At 38.7% G+C, this 20,672-nt stretch overlaps 1 protein-coding gene across 1 annotated transcript; it reads left to right on the plus strand.

Annotated features, from left to right (window-relative positions):
* Nucleotides 1-434: 434 nt before the first annotated feature.
* LOC121392196 lies at nt 435-12,841 on the plus strand. Its single transcript, XM_041523535.1, has 4 exons — nt 435-593; nt 3,095-3,248; nt 10,465-10,549; nt 12,688-12,841. Exons 1-4 carry the CDS (start codon nt 515-517, stop codon nt 12,805-12,807), a joined length of 438 nt encoding a protein of 145 aa, XP_041379469.1. The 5' UTR covers nt 435-514; the 3' UTR covers nt 12,808-12,841.
* The last annotated feature ends 7,831 nt before the right edge of the window (nt 12,842-20,672 follow it).

A 20,672-nucleotide genomic window follows, 5' to 3' on the forward strand; every position in this document is an offset into this window, starting at 1 on the left:
AGTTTATCTACAGACAGCAAAGCACATACCACGGCCTTTGTCCAGTTGTGGTTCACTGGATGGAACGAGAAAACTCCAATCAGCTGAATGGGTCCACCGATGTGGTTTGATCCTGCGACGCAAACTCCTCAAGCGAGCACTCAACCGACTGAGCTAAATCCCGCATATAACCTATATTGTGCTCAAAGGTAAAGCATATAATCCGTATGAGGCGGTGATGGTGGTGGGGTGGGTGGGATGCGGTGGTGGGGGGGGGGGGGAAGTACCGCCCAGGACTGGAAATAAAGTTTTAGTATCATTAAACACACGATGGAGGTGATGACACCACTCCCTACAAAATACATTATGACATTCGCGTTTCTTTTGGTCTCCAGTATATATTTATGAGGTTACTGTGGTTTTAATATCTTTGTAAACGATCGAATTATTTGCAGAATTTTGCTATATAAATGTCTGCGCCAGAACAGTGTCACTATACTGTTTGACAGAACTGTGCGACTTGTTTTAGCTCATCATGTCCACGTGTCGTATCTTGGCGGTGTTGGTCGTATTGGCCGTTTTCAGTCACAGCGTTCATAGCAAATACGTTATTCGTGAGTATACTGACAAATGTCGTTATCTCTTAGACTGTCTGTCTATTTGCCTGCCTGTCTGTCTGTCTGTCTGTCGGTGTATTGACGGGTCAGCCTGCCTGTCTGTCTGTTTGTCTGTCTCTTTCTCGCTATCTGTCTGTCTTACAGACACACAAATATACGAATTCAAATATATACATGTGCACGCACGCATGCACGCACACACACAAACCACCCGCTCTGTCTCTCTCTCTCTCTCTCTCTCTCTCTCTCTCTCTCTCTCTCTCTCTCTCTCACACACACACACACACACACACACACACACGCAATACGCAATGATTACAACAATAAAGCAGAACTGATTATGAAGTATTAAAAATATACTATCTGAAGCTTTAAAAAAATGTATATAAATGTACCTATTGTTTGCAGGACATTGGTTTTCCTAATAAAACATTTATTGAAAGTTTAAATAAAATGACAAATTATTACAATATTAATTTCAAAAGGAATGGAAGGAAGGAAGGAAATATTTTATTTAACAACGCACTCAACACATATTATTTACGATTATATGGCGCCAGACATATGATTAAGGACCACACAGATATTGAGAGAGGAAACCCGCTGTCGCCACTTCATGGGCTACTCTTTTCGATTAGCAGCAAGGGATTTTTTGTATGCACCATCCCACAGACAGGGTAGTACATGCCACGGCCTTTGATATACCAGTCGTGGTGCACTGGCTGGAACGAAAAATAGCCCAAAGGGCCCACCGACGGGGATCGATCCCAAACCGACCGCGCACCAAGCGAGCTCTTTACCACTGGGGTACGTCCCGCCCCTCAAAAGGAATGAGTGCAGTCACACGACGGTCCCCCCTCCCCCAGGTGTTTGTTGCTTGTTTGTTGTTTGTTTGTTTCGTTTTGTTTGGGGGGGGGTTTTCAGGTTTTTGGGGGTTTTTTTCACATTAATATGTAGATCTTAAAATGTGTTGGTCACCGCTCAGGCCATGACGAGCATAATTATATAAAAATGTATATACTAGTATATATGAATCTTGCACCCGCCATTTCGGTGTAATGAAATTAAATATCTGTAGCAATTTACAACCCCAAGCATATCAATAATATTCTAGCTTCAGCTAGGAGAAAGAAAGAAAGACATGTTTTATTTAACGGCGCACTCAACACATTTTATTTTCGGTTATATGGCGTTAGACATATGGTTAAGGACCACACATATATTGAGAGAGGAAACCCGCTGTCGCCACTTCATGGGCTATTCTTTCCGATTAGCAGCAAGGGATCGGCACCATCCGACAGACAGGGTAGTACATACCACGGCATTTGATATACCAGTCGCGGTGCACTGGCTGGAACGAGAAATAGCCCAATGGGCACATCAAGCGAACGCTGTACCACTGGGCTACGTCCCGCCCCAGCTTTCACTATGAGGAAATTAGTTATGTTTGTTTGATTATATGTCAACTGATGTTTTGGTGTTGTTGTTTGTTTTGTTCTGCATGATCTTTTGATGTATTCTTGTTTAATTATTTTATACATATTGAGTCACTGGCGTAGCCAGGATTTTATATGAGGTGGGGAGGGGAACCCCTATTGGGGGCCCAACCCACACTATGTATGTCTGTATGTATGTATGTATGATTTTATAAAATTTAATACATTTTAAAGAGACATTCCTGAGTTTGCTGCATTGTAAGATGTTTCCGACTAATAAAATATTTCTATGATTAAACTTACACATTAAATATATTTTCTGGTTTAGAATATCAGTGTCTGTATATTCGATGTGTTTCTGGTCGTCTTAATATTTGTAAGAAGACAAAATCCGGTTTTATATATATTTTAGGAAATAAATTGAAATTTAACTTAGTACAAATATTAGAACGATCAGAAATACATTTAATATACAGTCACTAATATTTTATATGTAATTACAATCGTTAAAAAGTCTCTGTTAGTCGATAACATCTTACACATTGCAGCAAACTCATGAATGTCCCTTTAAAAATAATAATTCATGAGAAAGTAAATTTAATAAATTTTGTCGTTCAGTATACTTTGTAGGTACGTGTAAATGGTTTCATTTTATTAACTAGTTTAAAGATGGGTATTTATACAAAGCCATCTCGACTCATATCATCATTTCCGAAAAGGGTCGAGACGTAGTCCAGTGGTAAACGCGTTCGCCTGATGTGCAATCGGTCTAGCATCAATCCCCGTCGGTGGACCCATTGGGCTATTTCTCGTTGCAGCCAATGCCTCACGACTGGCATATCAAAGGCCGTGGTATGTGCTGTCTTGTCTGTTGGGTGGTGCATATAAAAGATGGCAAAATAATTGCGGGTTTCTTCTCTGTATGTCAAAATTATCAAATGGTTGACATCTAATAGTCGATGATTAATAAATCAATGTGCTCTAGTGGTGTCGATAAACAAACCAAAGTTTAACTTTGATGTCTGAAACAGTTTTATACTTCTGTCTGGTAATTGTTTGCAGCCTGTAACGAAGGGAGACAATTCTGTGGACATGTCAGACCTGACGGACGGGCCGAATGCCCTCAAGATACTGGAAGAGTCCTCGATGCTTTTTGTGAAGATGGTGCGCCGTGCTGTGTAGGAGCCGACCCTTGTGACTGGAACGACAATTGCCAGTAAGTGGTTTGTTAACTATATATGTATTCCACGTAATAAAGCATGCAGTCATCACTAGAATGTCTGAACAGGAGACATGGGGTGAAAAACAGTCTACACCTAAATAATTCTTTTTTAATGTATTTCAAATGCCGCAGAACCAACGTGCAATCATGTAATACAGCCTTATTAAAGTCCTCCCTTCGCGTGATTTTTTTTTTGTGATGTGATGGTGTAGAAGCCCAAGATGTCCAAATTGGGACATATTGGGCAGTTGGGACATTTTGGGCATCAACAGATGATGTCATCTGTGGGGTAGGATATGCTCACCTTTCTCACAAACATAATGTCATCACTTTTGATAGTGAGTCATGAGTGTATGATATCAGTGGAGACTCCTTGCTTTATTCCTAGCTAACAAGGTCTTCAGAATTAATCACATGGGGGTGGGGGTGATGTTTTTTTATATACCCACAATCCACCAATATTAAAAAAACAAAAAACATATATGCATAAAAAGACGTTGCAGACAAACTGGACATAAATAATAATTACGTTGTCTCCAGCCCACCTGTATGTGATAAAGTTTTACACTTCTAAAAGTATATTTAGTTGTTGTTCTGTGCGATATTATTGATGTCAGAGAGTTGTGTTAATAGGATGCATTTTATTTGTTTTCAGTACCTTGCCATCAATTATTAAAGTAGATGACTAGCTGGATCGATTCGCGCCTTCTACAGATGTCTGGCCGTTGAGAAGCCTGTACATAATAGTATGACTTCTATACGCTCACTACGTTGTATAGGAATAAAATAAATTAAACTGAAATTTTTATTGTGTTTGTTGTTTGTGGTGTATAGAAATTCTAATAACTAAAATACCGTAAACTAAACGTTTAGTGTTATGTTTGTTGAAATCCTTTAATGGTTACTCATGTCTCGTTTTTTGTCTTTAAGAATAAATAAAACTTGCATTTAGAAAAAAAAAAATCAACAAGATTTTTCTTAATTACATTCGCAAAGTATTAAACAATAAATGGAAAGAGGAGTGGACATGGGCCTCGGTGCTGTCGTGGTTAAGCCATTGGACATAAGGCTGGTAGATACTGGATTCGCCGCCCGGTACCGGCTCCCACCCAGAACGAATTTTAACGACCCAATGGGTAGGTGTAAGACCACTACACCCTCTTCTTCCTTACTAACCACTATCAACTAACAACTAACCCACTGTCCTGAACAGACAGCTAAGCTGTTTGCCCAGGGTAGCGTGTTTAAACCTTAATTGGATGTAAGCACGAAAATAAGTTGAACTGAAATAAACGAACGGAGTGGATTTTTATTTATAATATGCTGGCTTCAAACTGTCCCTGTGCTAGTTTATCCTGAAATACTGATGGATTGACTGGTTGACTGATTGATAGCGAGCTTGAACCTAAAATGATATAAGTATGAATATTAATCAGAAAAACATTTACAATCTGATATAACGACTATAGTACCATTTAGCCATTCCAATAGAGGGCGGGGCGTAGCTCGCTGATAAAGCGTTCGCTTGATGCGCGGTCGGTCTAGGATCGATCCGCGTCGTTGGACCCATTGGGCTATTTCTCGTTCCAGACAGTGCTCCACAAATGGTGTAACAAAGGCCGTGGTATGTACTATCCTGTCTGTAGGATGGTGCATATAAAAGATCCCTTGCTGCTAATCGAAAAGAGTAGTCCATGAAGTGGCAACAGCGGGTTTCCTCTCTCAATATCTGTGTGGTCCTTAACCATATGTCTGACGCCATATAACCGTAAATAAAATGTGTTGAGTGCGTTGTTCAATAAAACATTGCCTTCCTTCTTTCCTTCAATTCCAATAGAAAACTCGCGGGAGGTTCAAGTCGGAAGGAACGTCCCCGTAAGATGCGATGGCATCAGTGTACAGTTGAATGCCTGGTTCAAGTCTACCATATGACAGTTAAAGTCATAGAGCCTAGTTTGCTCCCGTGAAAGTAGACACTAAGTTGGGTTAATCTACAAACATGTTACTGTATCACACCTGAATAAACGTATAACGAAGTGAAACATGAGTCTGTGATGATGAACCGGGGAAATATTAGTGGCTGTATGTTAAACGTGTTTCTGATCGTTCTAATATTTGTACTAGGTTAAATTTCATATTATTTTCTATTGAAGACAAAATCCAGTTTGGGCGTCTTACAAATATTAAGACGACCAGAAACACATTGAATATACAGACATTGATATTCTAAACAAGAAAATATGTGTAATATGCAAGTTTAATCGTAGAAATATTGAAGAAATATTGAAGGTATGAAGAATCATTTTAATACGATCGGATTTTTCACAGGTATGAAGAATCCAGCCGTATTTTTCATAGAATTCGAAAGCATTTTTCACATTTTCGTGAAATATTCATTCACTATCTGTTTATCATGTACCACGAAGACGCATTTTTCACTTTCCGTAAAATACCCCCAAAAGATGACAAAATGTAGCGGAAACGAATTTTTCACATGCATTTCAATTAAAGATACATGTATGTTATCACACAATCGCAATAAAATATGTATCTTTCGAAAATGTGTATAGATACAAAATAATAAGGGAGAATTTGAGAGAAAAAAGTTTATTTTTGATAAAATTATAACAATGGACTGTTTGATCTGTTGGTTAGTTATATCCAATAAAGATTCAGACAGTAAATTAAAGGACACCCGCTACCGCCACGTAGGCTACTCTTTTTGTGTGTAGTAGAATCTTTTATATGAACTTTCCCACAGACGGGTAGCACAAACCACGACCTTTGTTATATCAGTTATGGACCACTGGTCTGTGCAAGTGGTTACAAATCTCATGACACTGGGTGAACTCGAACCCAGTACCTTCCAGCCTGTAGCCCATGATATATGAAGGTGTGGATAAATTTCAGCATGCGTCCATTAGGAAACTGTTCAAACATGCCTGCCCGGACACAAGCTCTGACTTCGCCAGATAGAGAGTTCTGTCCATAGCAGGTGAGCCCGCGTGTCTGATAGTCCAAGAGTGGTAGGATTACCTATTCATGGCGAGTAGATCTTACCACTGTATGTCTGATAGTCCAAGAGTGGTAGGATTACCTATTCATGAGGAGTAGATCTTACCACTGTGTGTCTGATAGTCCAAGAGTGGTAGGATCACCTATTCATGACGAGTAGATCTTACCACTGTGTGTTTTAATTACAGTTATTACCATTGGGTTTGTGTGAAATTTATTCATGATTGGAATCCTATTCTATAAAATATGCTTCTTCGTTGTTTTTTTTTTTTTTTTTGTTTTTTTGTGAGTTATCACCCTTTGTCGGCATATTAAAGATTCGTCCCTTCTTATATGAACCGCAACAGGGCAAATTTTAATAATAATTATAATATGTAAAAAACCCAGAATTACATCTTGCATTTCATAGGCGTAGGAAGCAGACGGGAGGGGAGGGTCATGGATGAGATCTCTTTTTCTTCCCTCCTCCCAGTTTATGTGTCTAATAAGTTAAAATCATGTTAAAATTAATAATAATAATAATAATAATAATAATAATGATGATGATGATGATGATGATGATGATGATGATGATGATAATAATAATAATAATAATAATCGTATTTGTAACACCCAATAGAATAGGCTCTCAGTGTAATCTCGGTTGATAACGCAAGTTATACAGCACATAGAAACTGAAATTTTCACTGCATCATTTCATCTTTATATTCGTGTGATATCCAATTAAGGCTCAAGCACGCTGGCCTTAGCATAAACCTCAGCAATCTAGGCGTTCTGTTATGGATAGTTGTTATTGTTAGTGATTCGTAAGAGTTTTAGAGAGTAGATGGTGTAATGGTTTTACACTTACCCATTGATCCCTTAAAGGGACATTCCTGAGTCTGCGGTAATTTTTAAGATGTTATCGACTAACAGAGACTTTTTAACGATTGTAATTACATATCAAATATATTTTTCTGCATACAATTTTAGTGGCTGTATATTAAACGTGTTTCCGATCATTCTAATATTTGTACTAGGTTAAATTTCATTTTATTTCCTAAAATATTATTTTGTCGTACGTACGAAAGTATTTGAAGACAAAATCCAGTTTGGGCTTCTTACAAATATTAAGACGACCAGAAACACATTGAATATACAGACACTGATATTCTAAACAAGAAAATACATTTAATTTGTAAGTTTAATCGTAGAAATATTTTATTAGTCAGAAACATCTTACAATGCAGCAAACTCAGGAATGTCCCTTTAAAAACTCACTCTGAATTGGAGCTAGTACCGAGCTTCGAAACCTGTACCCGATGACTTAGCCACTGCACTATCGAGGTCGGTAACAAAACAAGGGTGTGGGTAAGAAGAAGAAGAAGATGATGATGAAGTATTTTGTTTGACTACGCACACGACACGTTTATTTAAGGTTTTATTGGTTAAGGACTATAAAGATTATAATAGAGGAAACCCGCTTCCGCCACTCCATGGGCTACTCCTACCAATAAATCAACAACGGATCTTTTATATGGACTTTCCTATAGACATGGCAGTACATACCACGACCTTTATACCAGTTGTGGGAAACTGGTTGGGGCGGGGAAAACAAAATGGGTCCACCAAGGTGGTTCGATCCTACGACTCGCTTGTAGACGACGTGTAAACTCACGCACTCTAGGCGAGCACTCAACAGACTGAGCTAAATTCCGCCCCTCTCCCCCACCCCAAGTAGAAGAAGTGTTTTATTTAACGACGAACTCAACTCATATTAAATAGAGAATAAATACATGAATGGCCGTTAGATACCATTTATCTCACAACGAGTTGTTTTAAAATGTATCTAACGAGCGAAAGCGAGTTTAATACGTTTTTAAACAACGAGTTGTGAGATAAATGGTATCTAACGAACACGAATGTGTTATTCTATTTTTTACATATCCTCAAAAACCAGGTTTTAAGAAAATTTTAACATCTTTATCGACTAAAAGATATTTACAACCCTTTGCACTTGTAGCTGACTTATGCGACGCTGTGACCGACAAATGATTGCTAGGTTAACTATACGTCACAGTGTAATCGATTTCCACCGTGCTGTTTTTTTATTGGACATATGGCATTGGTGACCTGGTCATCACCTAGGAGCACCCAGTCATATGTCTTGAAATTGTTAACACACGTACGTGTGTAAACAACTATGTGTTATCAAAAATAACACATGGTGTTCTCACCAACGGGTGTGTAAGAAGTACGGTTATATTTGCGTCATACATATTATTAAAGATCGCATTAATTCATTTCAACTTATTTTCGTGCTTATATCCAGTTAAGGTTCAAACACGCTGTTCAAGGCACACACCTTAGCTAACTGGGCTGTCTGTCCAGGGTCCCGTTCCACAAAGCGATCTTAGCCCTAAGATCAACTTAAGTGCATAGGGTAGCTATGCGCTTAAAGTAATCTTAGGGCTAAGATCGCTTCGTGGAACGGGGACCAGGACAGTGGGTTAGTTGATAGTGGTTAGTCAGAGAGAAGAGGGTGTGGTGGTCTTACATTGAGTCGTTAAAACTCGCTCTGGGTCGGAGCCGGTACCGAGCTGCGAACCCTTAACCTACCAGTCTGATGTCCGATGGCTTAACCACAACACCACCGAGGCCGGTTAAAGACAGCAAAGAGCATGGTCAGTTCAGCGTCCTTCGGGGTTTCTAGATTATGGTAGCCCCACTCCCATGGCTAGTGATATTCAATGTTGGCCTAGTAAATAACTACCATTGCCATGCCCGACGGCTAGTGAAAAAACATTTAAGTATATTTTGTAAATATGAATATCCTGCCCCCACCCCCATCCCCTATCTTAGTGTTTTTAAGCTCTATCTCCCTCTTTAGTTGACATTATTATTATTAGTAAAATTCACCGGCCTCGGTGGCGTCGTGGCAAGCCATCGGTCTACAGGCTGGTAGGTACTGGGTTCGGATCCCAGTCGAGGCATGGGATTTTTAATCCAGATACCGACTCCAAACCCTGAGTGAGTGCCCCGCAAGGCTCAATGGGTAGGTGCAAACCACTTGCACCGACCAGTGATCCATAACTGGTTCAACAAAGGCCATGGTTTGGCTAGTAAGCGCAAATATTTGCAAAAAGAGTAGCCTATGATCCCAGCGGGTTTCCTCTAAAAACAGTAGAATTTCCATAATAAGATAAAAAATCAATGTGCTCTAGCGGCGTCTAGAAACCTTTACTTTATTAGTCGTATTAACTTAAGGACATGAATTTTTATTAGTCTATTCAAAATCATTGATCCCATGACAGACCTAAACTATTATTTCTACAGTCTGACAGACCTATATTAAGTACAAACGTGTATTCCATCATTATCATTACTCAGCAAGTAACAGCTGCCCTTAGTGAACACAGAAATGAAATGGAAAATCACGTCAATATATCCATCAAATGTCAAATTTGATTAATCTATGAGAGATAATGTCGCCTGTATTTGTATTTAATACATCATTTCTAATGTTTCATTGTTAACTGCCTAGTGGAAAGAGACGCATATGGGGGACAGAGAGAGAGAGAGAGAGAGAGAGAGAGAGAGAGAGAGAGAGAGAGAGAGAGAGAGAGAGAGAGAGAGAGAGAGAGAGAGAGAGAGAGAGAGAGGAGAGAGAGAGAGAGAGAGAGAGAGAGAGAGAGAGAGAGAGGGAGAGGGAGATAGGAGAGAGAGAGGGAGAAATAGAGAGAGAGGGGGAGGGAGGGGGAGGGAGAGGGAGGGAGTGGGAGAGATAATTCAGTGCCGCCCCTATAACGTTTATTGTGCTCAAAGGCATGTAATCCGTATGAGGATGAGGTGGTGGTGGTGGTTGTGGTGGGGAAGTACCGCTTAGGACATAAAAGAAAGTTTTTAATATCATTAAATAAACGTTAGAGATGATGACACTCTCTCCTCCCCCCTCCCCCGCCTACAAAATACATTATAGGGACAATTTTGTAATTTAACTAAATCTAAAGAGACTATCCTGAATTTTAGCCATTGTAATTACATTTTTACATAATTACATTCCCGTTTCTTTTGATCTCTTGTATATATTTATGAGCTTACTGTGATTTTACTATCTATGTACATGATCAAATTATTTGTAGAATGTTGCTATATAAATGTCTGCGCCAGATCAGTGTCACTATACTGTTTGACATAACCGTGCAATTTGTTTTAGCTCATCATGTCCACGTGTCGTATCTTGGCGGTGTTGGTCGTATTGGCCGTTTTCAGTCACAGCGTTCATAGCAAGAACATTATTCGTGAGTATACTGACAAATGTTGTTATCTCTTAGAACTGTCTGTCTATTTGTCTGTCTGTCTGCCTGCCTATCTGTCTGTTGGTGTATTGATGGGTCAGCCTGTCTGCCTGACCGCTTGACCGTATGTATCTGACCGTCTGTCTCCTTATCTGTCTGTATGTTTATATCCACTATTTCTTTGTATCTATGTGTCTTATAGACACAGAGATATGCCAATTCAAATGTATACATGCGCACGCACCCACCCACACACACTTCATCCTCTCTATCTCACTCTTGCTCTCTCACGCTCGCTCTCTCTCTCTCTCTCTCTCTCTCTCTCTCTCTCTCTCTCTCTCTCTCTCTCTCTCTCTCTCTCTCTCACACACACACACACACACACACACACACACACACACACACACACACACACACACACACATTCACACGCAATGATTACAACATTACATGAGAACTTATTATAAAGTGTTATAATATACAATCTGAAGTTTTTAAAATATATATTCATATAACTCTAAACAATTTTAAACGTTGCTGACAATTCTAAAAAGAAATAAATGTGTGATAAGCTGAAGATTCAGAAAACAATAACATTAAAGGATAACAGACTGAAATATAAATGTACCTGTTGCTTGCAGGACATTGTTTTTCCTAGTAAAACATTTATTGATAGTTTAATTAAAGTGACAAATTATTACAGTATTAATTTCAAAAGGAATGGATGCAGTCACACGGCGGTGGTGCTTGTTGCTTGTTTGTTGTTTGGGGGGTTTTTTTAGTTGTTTTTTACGTTTATTTGTTTGTTTGTTGTTGTCGTTTGTTGTTGTTTTGGGGTGGGCTTTTTTTTTCCACATTAATATGTAGCTCTTACAATGTGTTGGTCACCGCCCATGTGGTGACGAGCATAATGCTATAAAATGTATTATAGAATACTAAACGAACTTGCCTGTCATACCATTTTTATGAAATGAATGAACGGGTTTGGTATCTGACTAGCGAAAGTGAGTCAGATACCAACACTGTTCACGAGTTTCATAAAAATGTTATGACAGGCAAGCTAGTTGAGTATTTTATTTATTACAAACTAACTGCAAACAAGCCGCAACGCAGAAGTAAGCAGATATTGGGACCTACTACATGTTATTTTTCTACGAATTGGATCATCAAGTGATCTACATCACGCTCACGTCACGCCAATATTACACAAGTTAGATGTTGAGTGATTGTGATGACATGAGCAATATCTTACACTGGTGTGTAATAAACAGTATACATGAATCCTGCATCCGCACTTTCGGTGTAATGAAATTAAATATCTGTAGCAATTTACAACCTATAGTATGTAAATAAAATTCTAGCTTCAACTAGGAGGAAATTAGTTATGTTTGTTTGATTAGGATGTCAACTGATGTTTTTGTTTTTTGTTTGTTCTGCATGATCTTTTGATATATTCTTGTTTAATTATTTTATTAACATTGACAGCCACTGGCGTAGCCAGGATTTTATATTGGGGAGGGTGGGGGGAACCCATATATATATTGTTTCATGATAAAATGGATTCCATAAGTCACTGATAATTTTAACAGACAAAGAAAACCTCGCAAAAATATGGGATACGAACTTAATAACTTTAAATAACTTGAATAAAACCAAACTAATATTTACGTTTCTTTTGTCGTTCACTATACTTTGTAGCTAATTGTACATGGTTTAATTGTATTAACTAGTTTAATGATAAGTATTGTAACAAAGCCATCTCCACTCATGTCATCATTTCTGAAAAGAGGCTAGACATAGCTCGGTGTGAAAACGCTCGCCTGATGTGCTGTCTGTCTAGGATCGATCCCCGTCGGTGGACCCATTGGGCTATATTTTTCGTTCCACCACGACTGGCATATAAAAGGCCGTGGTATGTCCTGTCTTGTCTTTTGGGTGGTGCATATAAAAAATATCTTGCTACTAATGGCATAATAATAGCGGGTTTCCTCTCTAAGACTGTATATCAAAATTATGAAATGGTTGACACCTAATAGTCGAGGATTAATAAATCAATGTGCTCTAGTGGTGTAGATATACAAAACAATGTTTATAACTTTCATGTCTGAAACATTTTTATACTGTCTGCTAATTGTTTACAGCATGTAACGAAGGGAGACAATTCTGTGGACATGTCGGACCTGACGGACGGGCCGTATGCCCTCAAGATACTGGAAGAGTCCTCGGTGCTTTTTGTGAAGATGGTGCGCCGTGCTGTGTAGGATCCGACCCTTGTGACTGGACCGGTAATTGTCAGTAAGTGTTTGGGGTTTAACTATCTCATTCCACGTAATAAAACATGCAGTCATCACTAGAATGTCTGAACAGGAGACATGAGTCTACACCTAAATGAAAAATTAATGTATTTCAAATGCCGTAGAACCCAAACGTGCAATCTTGTAATACAGTCTTATTAAAGGGCAGTGGTGTTCTTGTAGTGGCCTGAATTGTAATTGTAGAATGTCTGAACACGAGATAAGAGATGAAAAACAGTACACCTAAATAAAAAATGTATTTCAAATGCCGTAGAACCAAACATGCAATCATGTAATACAGTCTCATTAAAGCCGCACACCCTAGTTTCATCCAGCGAAAATAAATTATAATTTGGTTATCTACAAACCTGTAACACACTTAGATCACTTTTTTATCAAATGGAGTGAAAAAGCAGGTTTTATATCGATAAATACCATGGGAATCTCCATGTCCCAATTGCTTGAAATAATTTTAAAAGTTAGTATTCTGATGTCACCGGTAGATGTCGCTCGAAGCACAACAATGCCTACGTCACGACAAATTTCACAGAGTGCGCACAGACTTGGAGTGCGTTCTTTTCACCTCTCCTGGACATGTTCCAACTGTTCTGTCCTGGTTGTATCCCCTCTCCAGATATCGTAAAACTTAGCAAAATTATTGGTTTTAAGGGTTTGTAACGTTTTGTATTGAGACACTTACTTGTCTGAACTTTATTGTTACTAAAAATGTTCACGAACTGTGAAGAAAAATCTCACAAATGAACAACAACAAATCGGATGTTGATTGCGCGAACCGTGCACGAGAAAACAAACCGAACCAAAATGATAACGGTCACGTGGTATACCAACATCTGTGACGTTTACACAGGAAGATTCCCTCTAAAAATAGATTGGACCTCGCTTGCTTAACGTTTTTTTCTCGACAGCACGTCTTGTGAAAAAATGAAAAAAATGCATTTCGTGGTTTTACAAACATCAGGATTACCAAAAAGCACTTCAGGTGAATGGAAATGTGTATTATAAATAATAAAATGTAAGTAAAGTGCAATTTTATTTGTGAAAAATGGGGTTTAATAGCGAAAAACAACGCCGTAATGGTTAACAAATAGCCGTAACTAGGGTGTGTCCCTTTAAAGGGCAGTAGTGTTCTCCCCCCCCCCCCCCCCCCCCCCCCCCCAAATGATTTGTGATGAGATGATGTAGAAGCCCATGATGTCCAAACTGGGACATGTTGGGCATGTTGGGCAGTTGAGACATTTTGGGCTTCAACAGATGGTGTCACCTGTGGGCCAGGATATGCTCACCTTTCGCGAAAAAATATTATCATCAGTTTTGATAGTGATTCATGAAATCATACCTAAATTTATTCCAATGAGCTCTGTAGTGTGCTAGTATCGATTTAGTACATTAGTCTGGAAGTGGCATGAATGATGTTATGCCCAGCAAAGGGTCTCCTAGGGAGTGACAGTCTTCTCTGTGATGGTGCGTGAATGATGTTATATCCAGTAAAGGGTCTCATCCTTGAGAGTGGTTGTCATCCTATAGACGAGGCACTGGATAGATATTCATGGAATCAATCACTATTTAGCCAAATACCCACTGGACTCTGCATTATGCAGAGATACGGTCTTGGTCACGGATAACGGTTTTGTCGTTCAGATTTCGTGTAATAAAACACGCAGTCCCTATTAGAATATTTGAAAAGGAGACTGAGCTGAAACAGTCTACTCCTAAATGAACAATGGATTTCAAATGCTGTAGAACCATGTAATCCTGTAATTCAGTCTTAGTATTGCAACATTCTTCTTTCCAAATGACCGTTATGGTAATCATTGACATTCGGCGACAGGACGTAGCCCAGTGGTAAAGCGCTCGCTTGATGCGCGGTCGGTTTGGGATCAATCCCCGTCGGTGGACCCATTGGGCTATTTCTCGTTTCAGTCAGTGCACCACGACTGGTATATCAAAGGCCGTGGTATGTGCTATCCTGTCAGTGGGATGGTGCATATAAAAGATCCCTTGCTACTAATGGAAAAAGATGTAGCGGGTTTCCTCTCTATGACTGTGTCAAAATGACCATATGTTTGACATCCAATAGCCGATGATTAATAAATAAATGTGCTCTAGTGGTGTATAGTATAAAAACCAAACAAACATCTTGATTGACATTCAAGTAATTGGAGCAATATTTCTGTAAAATATTATTCTCTGCACACTCGTATGTGCATTCTGACGTCCCTTGTTTTTGTAAGCTTAACAAAAACATTAAAAAAATTGGGCATGGTGAACGCCAAACTACAATGGGTAAGTGTATCTCATGATAGCCGTTTTATAATTCAAAATGGCAGCCACAACTGGCTACAATACAAGCTTGGAACAGGTGCGTGTGCAGGAATTTATGCAGGATGGCATGGACTGTAGTAAGCGAACATTTTTTTTTTGGGGGGGGGGGGGGGGGGGTAGAGTCACAAATATATAAACATACATACATACATACATACATACATACATATATTAAAGGGACATTCCTGAGTTTGCTGCAATTTTTAAGATGTTATCGACTAACAGAGACTTTCTAACGATTGTAATTACATATCAAATATATTTTTCTGCATAAAATATTAGTGGCTGTATATTAAACGTGTTTCTGATCGTTCTACTATTTGTACTAGGTTAAATTTCATTTTATTTCCTAAATTATATTTTTTCGTATGTACGAAATTATTTGAAGACAAAATCCAGTTTGGGCTTCTTACAAATATTAAGGCAACCAGAAACACATTGAATATACAGACACTGATATTCTAAACAGGAAAATATATTTAATATGTAAGTTAAATCGTAGAAATATTTTATTTTTCGGAAACATCTTACAATGCAGCAAACTCAGGAATGTCCCTTTAAAATTAGCTTAAATAGGGGGGTCAACGCTCCACCCACCCCCACCCTTGAACACGGACTTGTGAAGACTGCTTGCTTTATTCCCAACTAACAAGCTCTTCAGAACTGATCACATGGGAGTGGGGCGATGTTTTTTATATACCCACAATCCAACAACGTTAAAGGGAATATTCCCAAGTTTGCTGCAATTTTTAAAGATGTTATTGACTAACAGAGACTTTTTAACGATTGTAATTACATATCAAATATATTTTTCTGCATAAAATATTAGTGGCTGTATATTAAACGTGTTTCTGTTCGTTCTAATATTTGTACTAGGTTAAATTTTATTTTATTTCCTAAAATCTTGTTTTTTTCGTACATACGAAATTATTTGAAGACAAAATCCAGGCTTCTTACAAATATTAAGACGACCAGAAGCACATTGAATATACAGACACTGATATTCTAAACAAGAAAATATATTTAATATGTAAGATTAATAGTAAAATATTTTATTAGTCGGAAACATCTTACAATGCAGCAAACTCAGGAATGTCCCTTTAAAAAGAAACCCATATATGCACAAAAAGACGTTGCAGACATACCAATCTAATTAAAATTAGCTCCACTATTACCTGTGGATCTAACAGTAGCCCGTTGGAGCTCATGTGCAGTTGACCTTTCATTTGACCAATCAAAACCGTACTTGCAAAATCATGCCAGTAATTTTTACATGCTCATATACCACTAGAGTTTCGAGCATGTTCGTCCCGGGGCCTGTCTCTGGATAGCCAGGGGCTTGTACCGGGACAGAAAATTAAGCGGACAATTTTGAAATTTACATCCAAAAATTAAATAGTGGGCCTTTAAAATTTTGATGCGCATCTCTAATTAATATAATTAATAAAGAAAATTCTATTCATTAAATTTGGTCGTTAGATTAGATCGGGTGGTAAAAAAGAAATTAGATAAGATCGGTGGCCTGACTCGGGATGGAGGGGGGGGGGGGGGGGGGGGGGGGGGTAGAGTTGAAAATGGGCAGAATTTTGAAAATAGCAATTAGTAAAAAATAAAAAGGATTGACTGCTCGGTCGAATATTTATATAATTTGGAGCATTTTAGAAGGACAGTCCAAAAATAAATAAGAGAAAGAAGAGAGGATCGGACTATTTAATAATATTAAAAAAAGAAAGTAATTTCGACAAAAAACTTTTGAACGGTCTAAAAGTTTAAAGTCCGACCTATATGTCCACGTGAGTGGCCTCGTTAAGACCGTTAGGGTGCACAGCTTGTAGGGACGAGATGGGTTGCATCCCGTCAAGAAAACCCCTAGATTGACAGTCAATAGACGTTGAAGGTGTAGTGCTGTGCTGAAATACAGATCTTGAGAAGCCGGATCCACCTGAACGAGAGACAGAATCAGACTAGGGTATAGTCCAGTCGTCATGGGTTGGTATAGTGGTGCGGACGGGCTCCGGAGGATACGAGATGGTATCACAATAAAACAAAGTAAAGTCTAGAAAGGAGTAGTAGGGGCCGACCCCGCTTCCTATTTCTTCTTAGAGTGTGGCGGTCAATCTTCCAGTGCTGCTAGGACAGGCTCGGACATGTAGAGACTAAACGCGAACAACCGTGGCGTTCTGCAGAATGGCCGTCATACGAGTCACGAAAAAACAAGTCAAGATACTCAGCCGGAGAAATGACGTGGAGGCAAGGAATCTCGCTAAAAAAGAATCCAACCTGGTGGTGCAGGCTGTCGAAACGAGAAGCGTTCCAGCGTTCAATCAGTTCCAATGGCTGCATACATCCCAGTAGAAAACTTCATTTCGCTGACAAAAACAACGAAATGAAGGATCCCCAAGTCGAGCACACGAAAGCACGTGCAGTGTGCACAATCGAAACAAACACGTCTTACCGCGTCGAGCTGCAGACTGGAAATGAGATGTACTGAAAACGATCATTGGGTCTGCCTTTACTGGCCGTAATCCGTAATAGCAGGGTGGTCTTAATACCGGAAAGAATAAGGAAATATTCCGGTCTTTAAAATATTGGTCTGCATAGCTGGGTTTTCTTAGAATCGTGGTGATCGTTAGACGGGATTTCACTGTGTATCTATTTACATTACGTTAAATACGTTACTTTTAATTGGATATAATTATGTTATTCAATCAAATATTTCCTCACATGTAAATATTAATACCTTTATAATACGACATCCAACAATACAAATAGCATGCAACTCGGACATTAAATATGTAAATGATATTTATTTTTTCATAATTACGTCACTGTCTGTGCTCTCTCTCTCTCTCTCTCTCTCTCTCTCTCTCTCTCTCTCTCTCTCTCTCTCTCTCTCTCTCTCTCTCTCTCTCTCTCTCACACACACATAATGATGTAAAACTATTTTGTTTTCGCTGTTGCTGTATCGAGTTACACCTGATGAGGTAATGTGTGTGTTGTTTGTGGAATGCGGATGTTGTGTTTGCGTCGCAGTTGACATTGAAGTCCGCCCTAGCCAGTGACGTCGACCAAGTTTTGTTACCGAGTTAATCAGCGGACTGGGTCAATGAAACTGTGATTACAGGTCATGGGCCCATTTCAAGAAACATTGTAAGTTTACGTCTGCGACTAGCAGTGATTCCGGCTGTACGTTTAGATGTGTTTGACATCTATTTCACGCAGAAATTAACATCACTGAAGAAGATGGTGCATTTTAAGGACAAAAAAAGAAAGAAATATGTGAACTTAAACAATATTAAGTTGTACTGTTATTGGGCCCAGTTGTCTCTATAGTTTCAGGGGTGGGATTTGGCTCAGTCGGTTGAACGCTCACCTAAGGTGCTTTGCGTCGCAGGATCGAAGCACCTCAGTTGATCCGTTCAGCTGATTGTGTTGTTTCTCGTTCCAGCCAATGCGCCACAACTGGTCAAAGGCCGTGGTATGTGCTATCCTGTCTGTGGGGAAAGTACATATAAAAGATCCCTTGCTGCTTTAAGAAAATGTAGCGGGTTTCCTCTATTGACTACGAGTCAGAATTACCAAATGTTTGACATCCAATAGCCAGTACTTACTTAATCAATATGCTCTAGTGGTGTCGTTAACCAAAAACAAACTATAGTTCCAGTATTTACATATTGATTTCAGAGAATTGTAATAACATTAATCACTAATGCACAATCAATTCAATTCTTTGTTATTGTAAGCTTTACAGTTAATAGATATAATACATAATACATATCCATAAAAATGATAGCGATAATGGTGAAGGATTTGGAGAATGTAAATAAAAATGTCCAACTTATCAACAATGTTTTACAACTAAATGCTTTAAGCAAGTATTTCCCCAAATTATAAACTGCTTTCTTACTTCTCTATGCTTTAACACGGATGCTTTAACACGGATGCTTTAACACGGATGGTTTAACCCAATAATACTTCTGGGTCGGAACATAGCCCAGTGGTAAAGCGCTCGCTTGATGCGCGATCGGTCCCCTTCGGTTGGTCCATTGAGTTATTTCTCGTTCCGACCAGTGCACCACGACTGGCATATCAAAGGCCGTGGAATGTGCTATCATGTCTGTGTGATGGTGCATATAAAATATCCCTTGCTGCTAATGGAAAAATGTAGCGGGTTTTCTCTCTGAGACTATATGTCAGAATTACCAAATGTTTGACATCCAATAGCCGATGATTAATAAATCAATGTGCTCTGGCGGTGTTGTTAAACACAACAAACATTATTCGTTCTTCTTATGCTTGTTTCTCAATCCTGTAAATGTACAATATAGTAAAAGTTAAAATTCATTTTTAATCTCTCCACCATTACATGACATACAAAATCGTTCTGAGCTGTCAGTATTGTTATATCTCTCAGTCTGAATTACCAGATCTCGGTGGATCCATTCAGCTGATTGGATTTTTTCTTGTTCCAACCAGTGCACCACAACTTGACAAAGGCCGTGGTATGTGTTTTCCAGTCTGTGAGAAAGTGCATATAAAAGATCCCTTGCTGCATTAGAAAACAAATGTAACGGGTTTTCTCTGATGACTACGAGTTACAATTAAAAAAATGTTTGACATCCAATAGCCGATGATTAATTAATCGATGTGCTCCAGTGGTGTCGTTAAACAAAACAAACTTATTGCAGTTTTCAGATTGTGTACAGATAACCTGTCTTTAGTTATGGATCTTTGATAGATAATTGGAATAGATTTGGCCAAGTTATACTGGATGGTTACACCATCAAACCGCGGTTAAAACATTCATGCATGGGGGAAAAAAGATGTAGTATTGTAAAGAATACCAGAATAATATCAAAACGAAAACGAAATTAGTTTGTTATAAGGCGCAGTGGTTAAGCCATCGGACTACAGCCTGTTAGATACAGGGTTCGCAGCCCGGTACCGGCTCTAACCCAGGGCGAGTTCTTAAGGACTCAATGGGTAGGTGTAAGGCCACTACACCCTCTTTTCTCTCACTAGCCACTAACCAACTAACAACTAACCCACTGTCCTGGACAGACAGCCCAGATAGCTGAGGTGTGTGTCCAGAACAACGTGCTTGAACCTTAATTGGATATAAGCACAAACAAAAGTTGAAACGAAATAAACTAAGCAAACAAAAATAAAACTTTTACATAATGTATGTATGTATGTATATATGTATGTATGTATGTATATGTGTATTCGTATTCATATATGTGTGCATGTTTGTATGTGTGTGTGTGTGTGTGTGTGGAGGGGGGGGGGTGCGTAAATATATATATATATATATATATATATATATATATATATATATATATATATATATATATATGTGTGTGTTCATTTTAAGGTATGGTTGTTTAGTTGGACTTTTAACACACATTCGTATATACTTGTATAAATAATACACCCCAACGTAAACAACCATACCGTTCATATTTCTGTATACCGTACCTAAAAAACTT

This window comes from Gigantopelta aegis, chromosome 3 (assembly GCF_016097555.1).
Source record: "Gigantopelta aegis isolate Gae_Host chromosome 3, Gae_host_genome, whole genome shotgun sequence".
Classification (NCBI taxonomy): domain Eukaryota; kingdom Metazoa; phylum Mollusca; class Gastropoda; order Neomphalida; family Peltospiridae; genus Gigantopelta; species Gigantopelta aegis.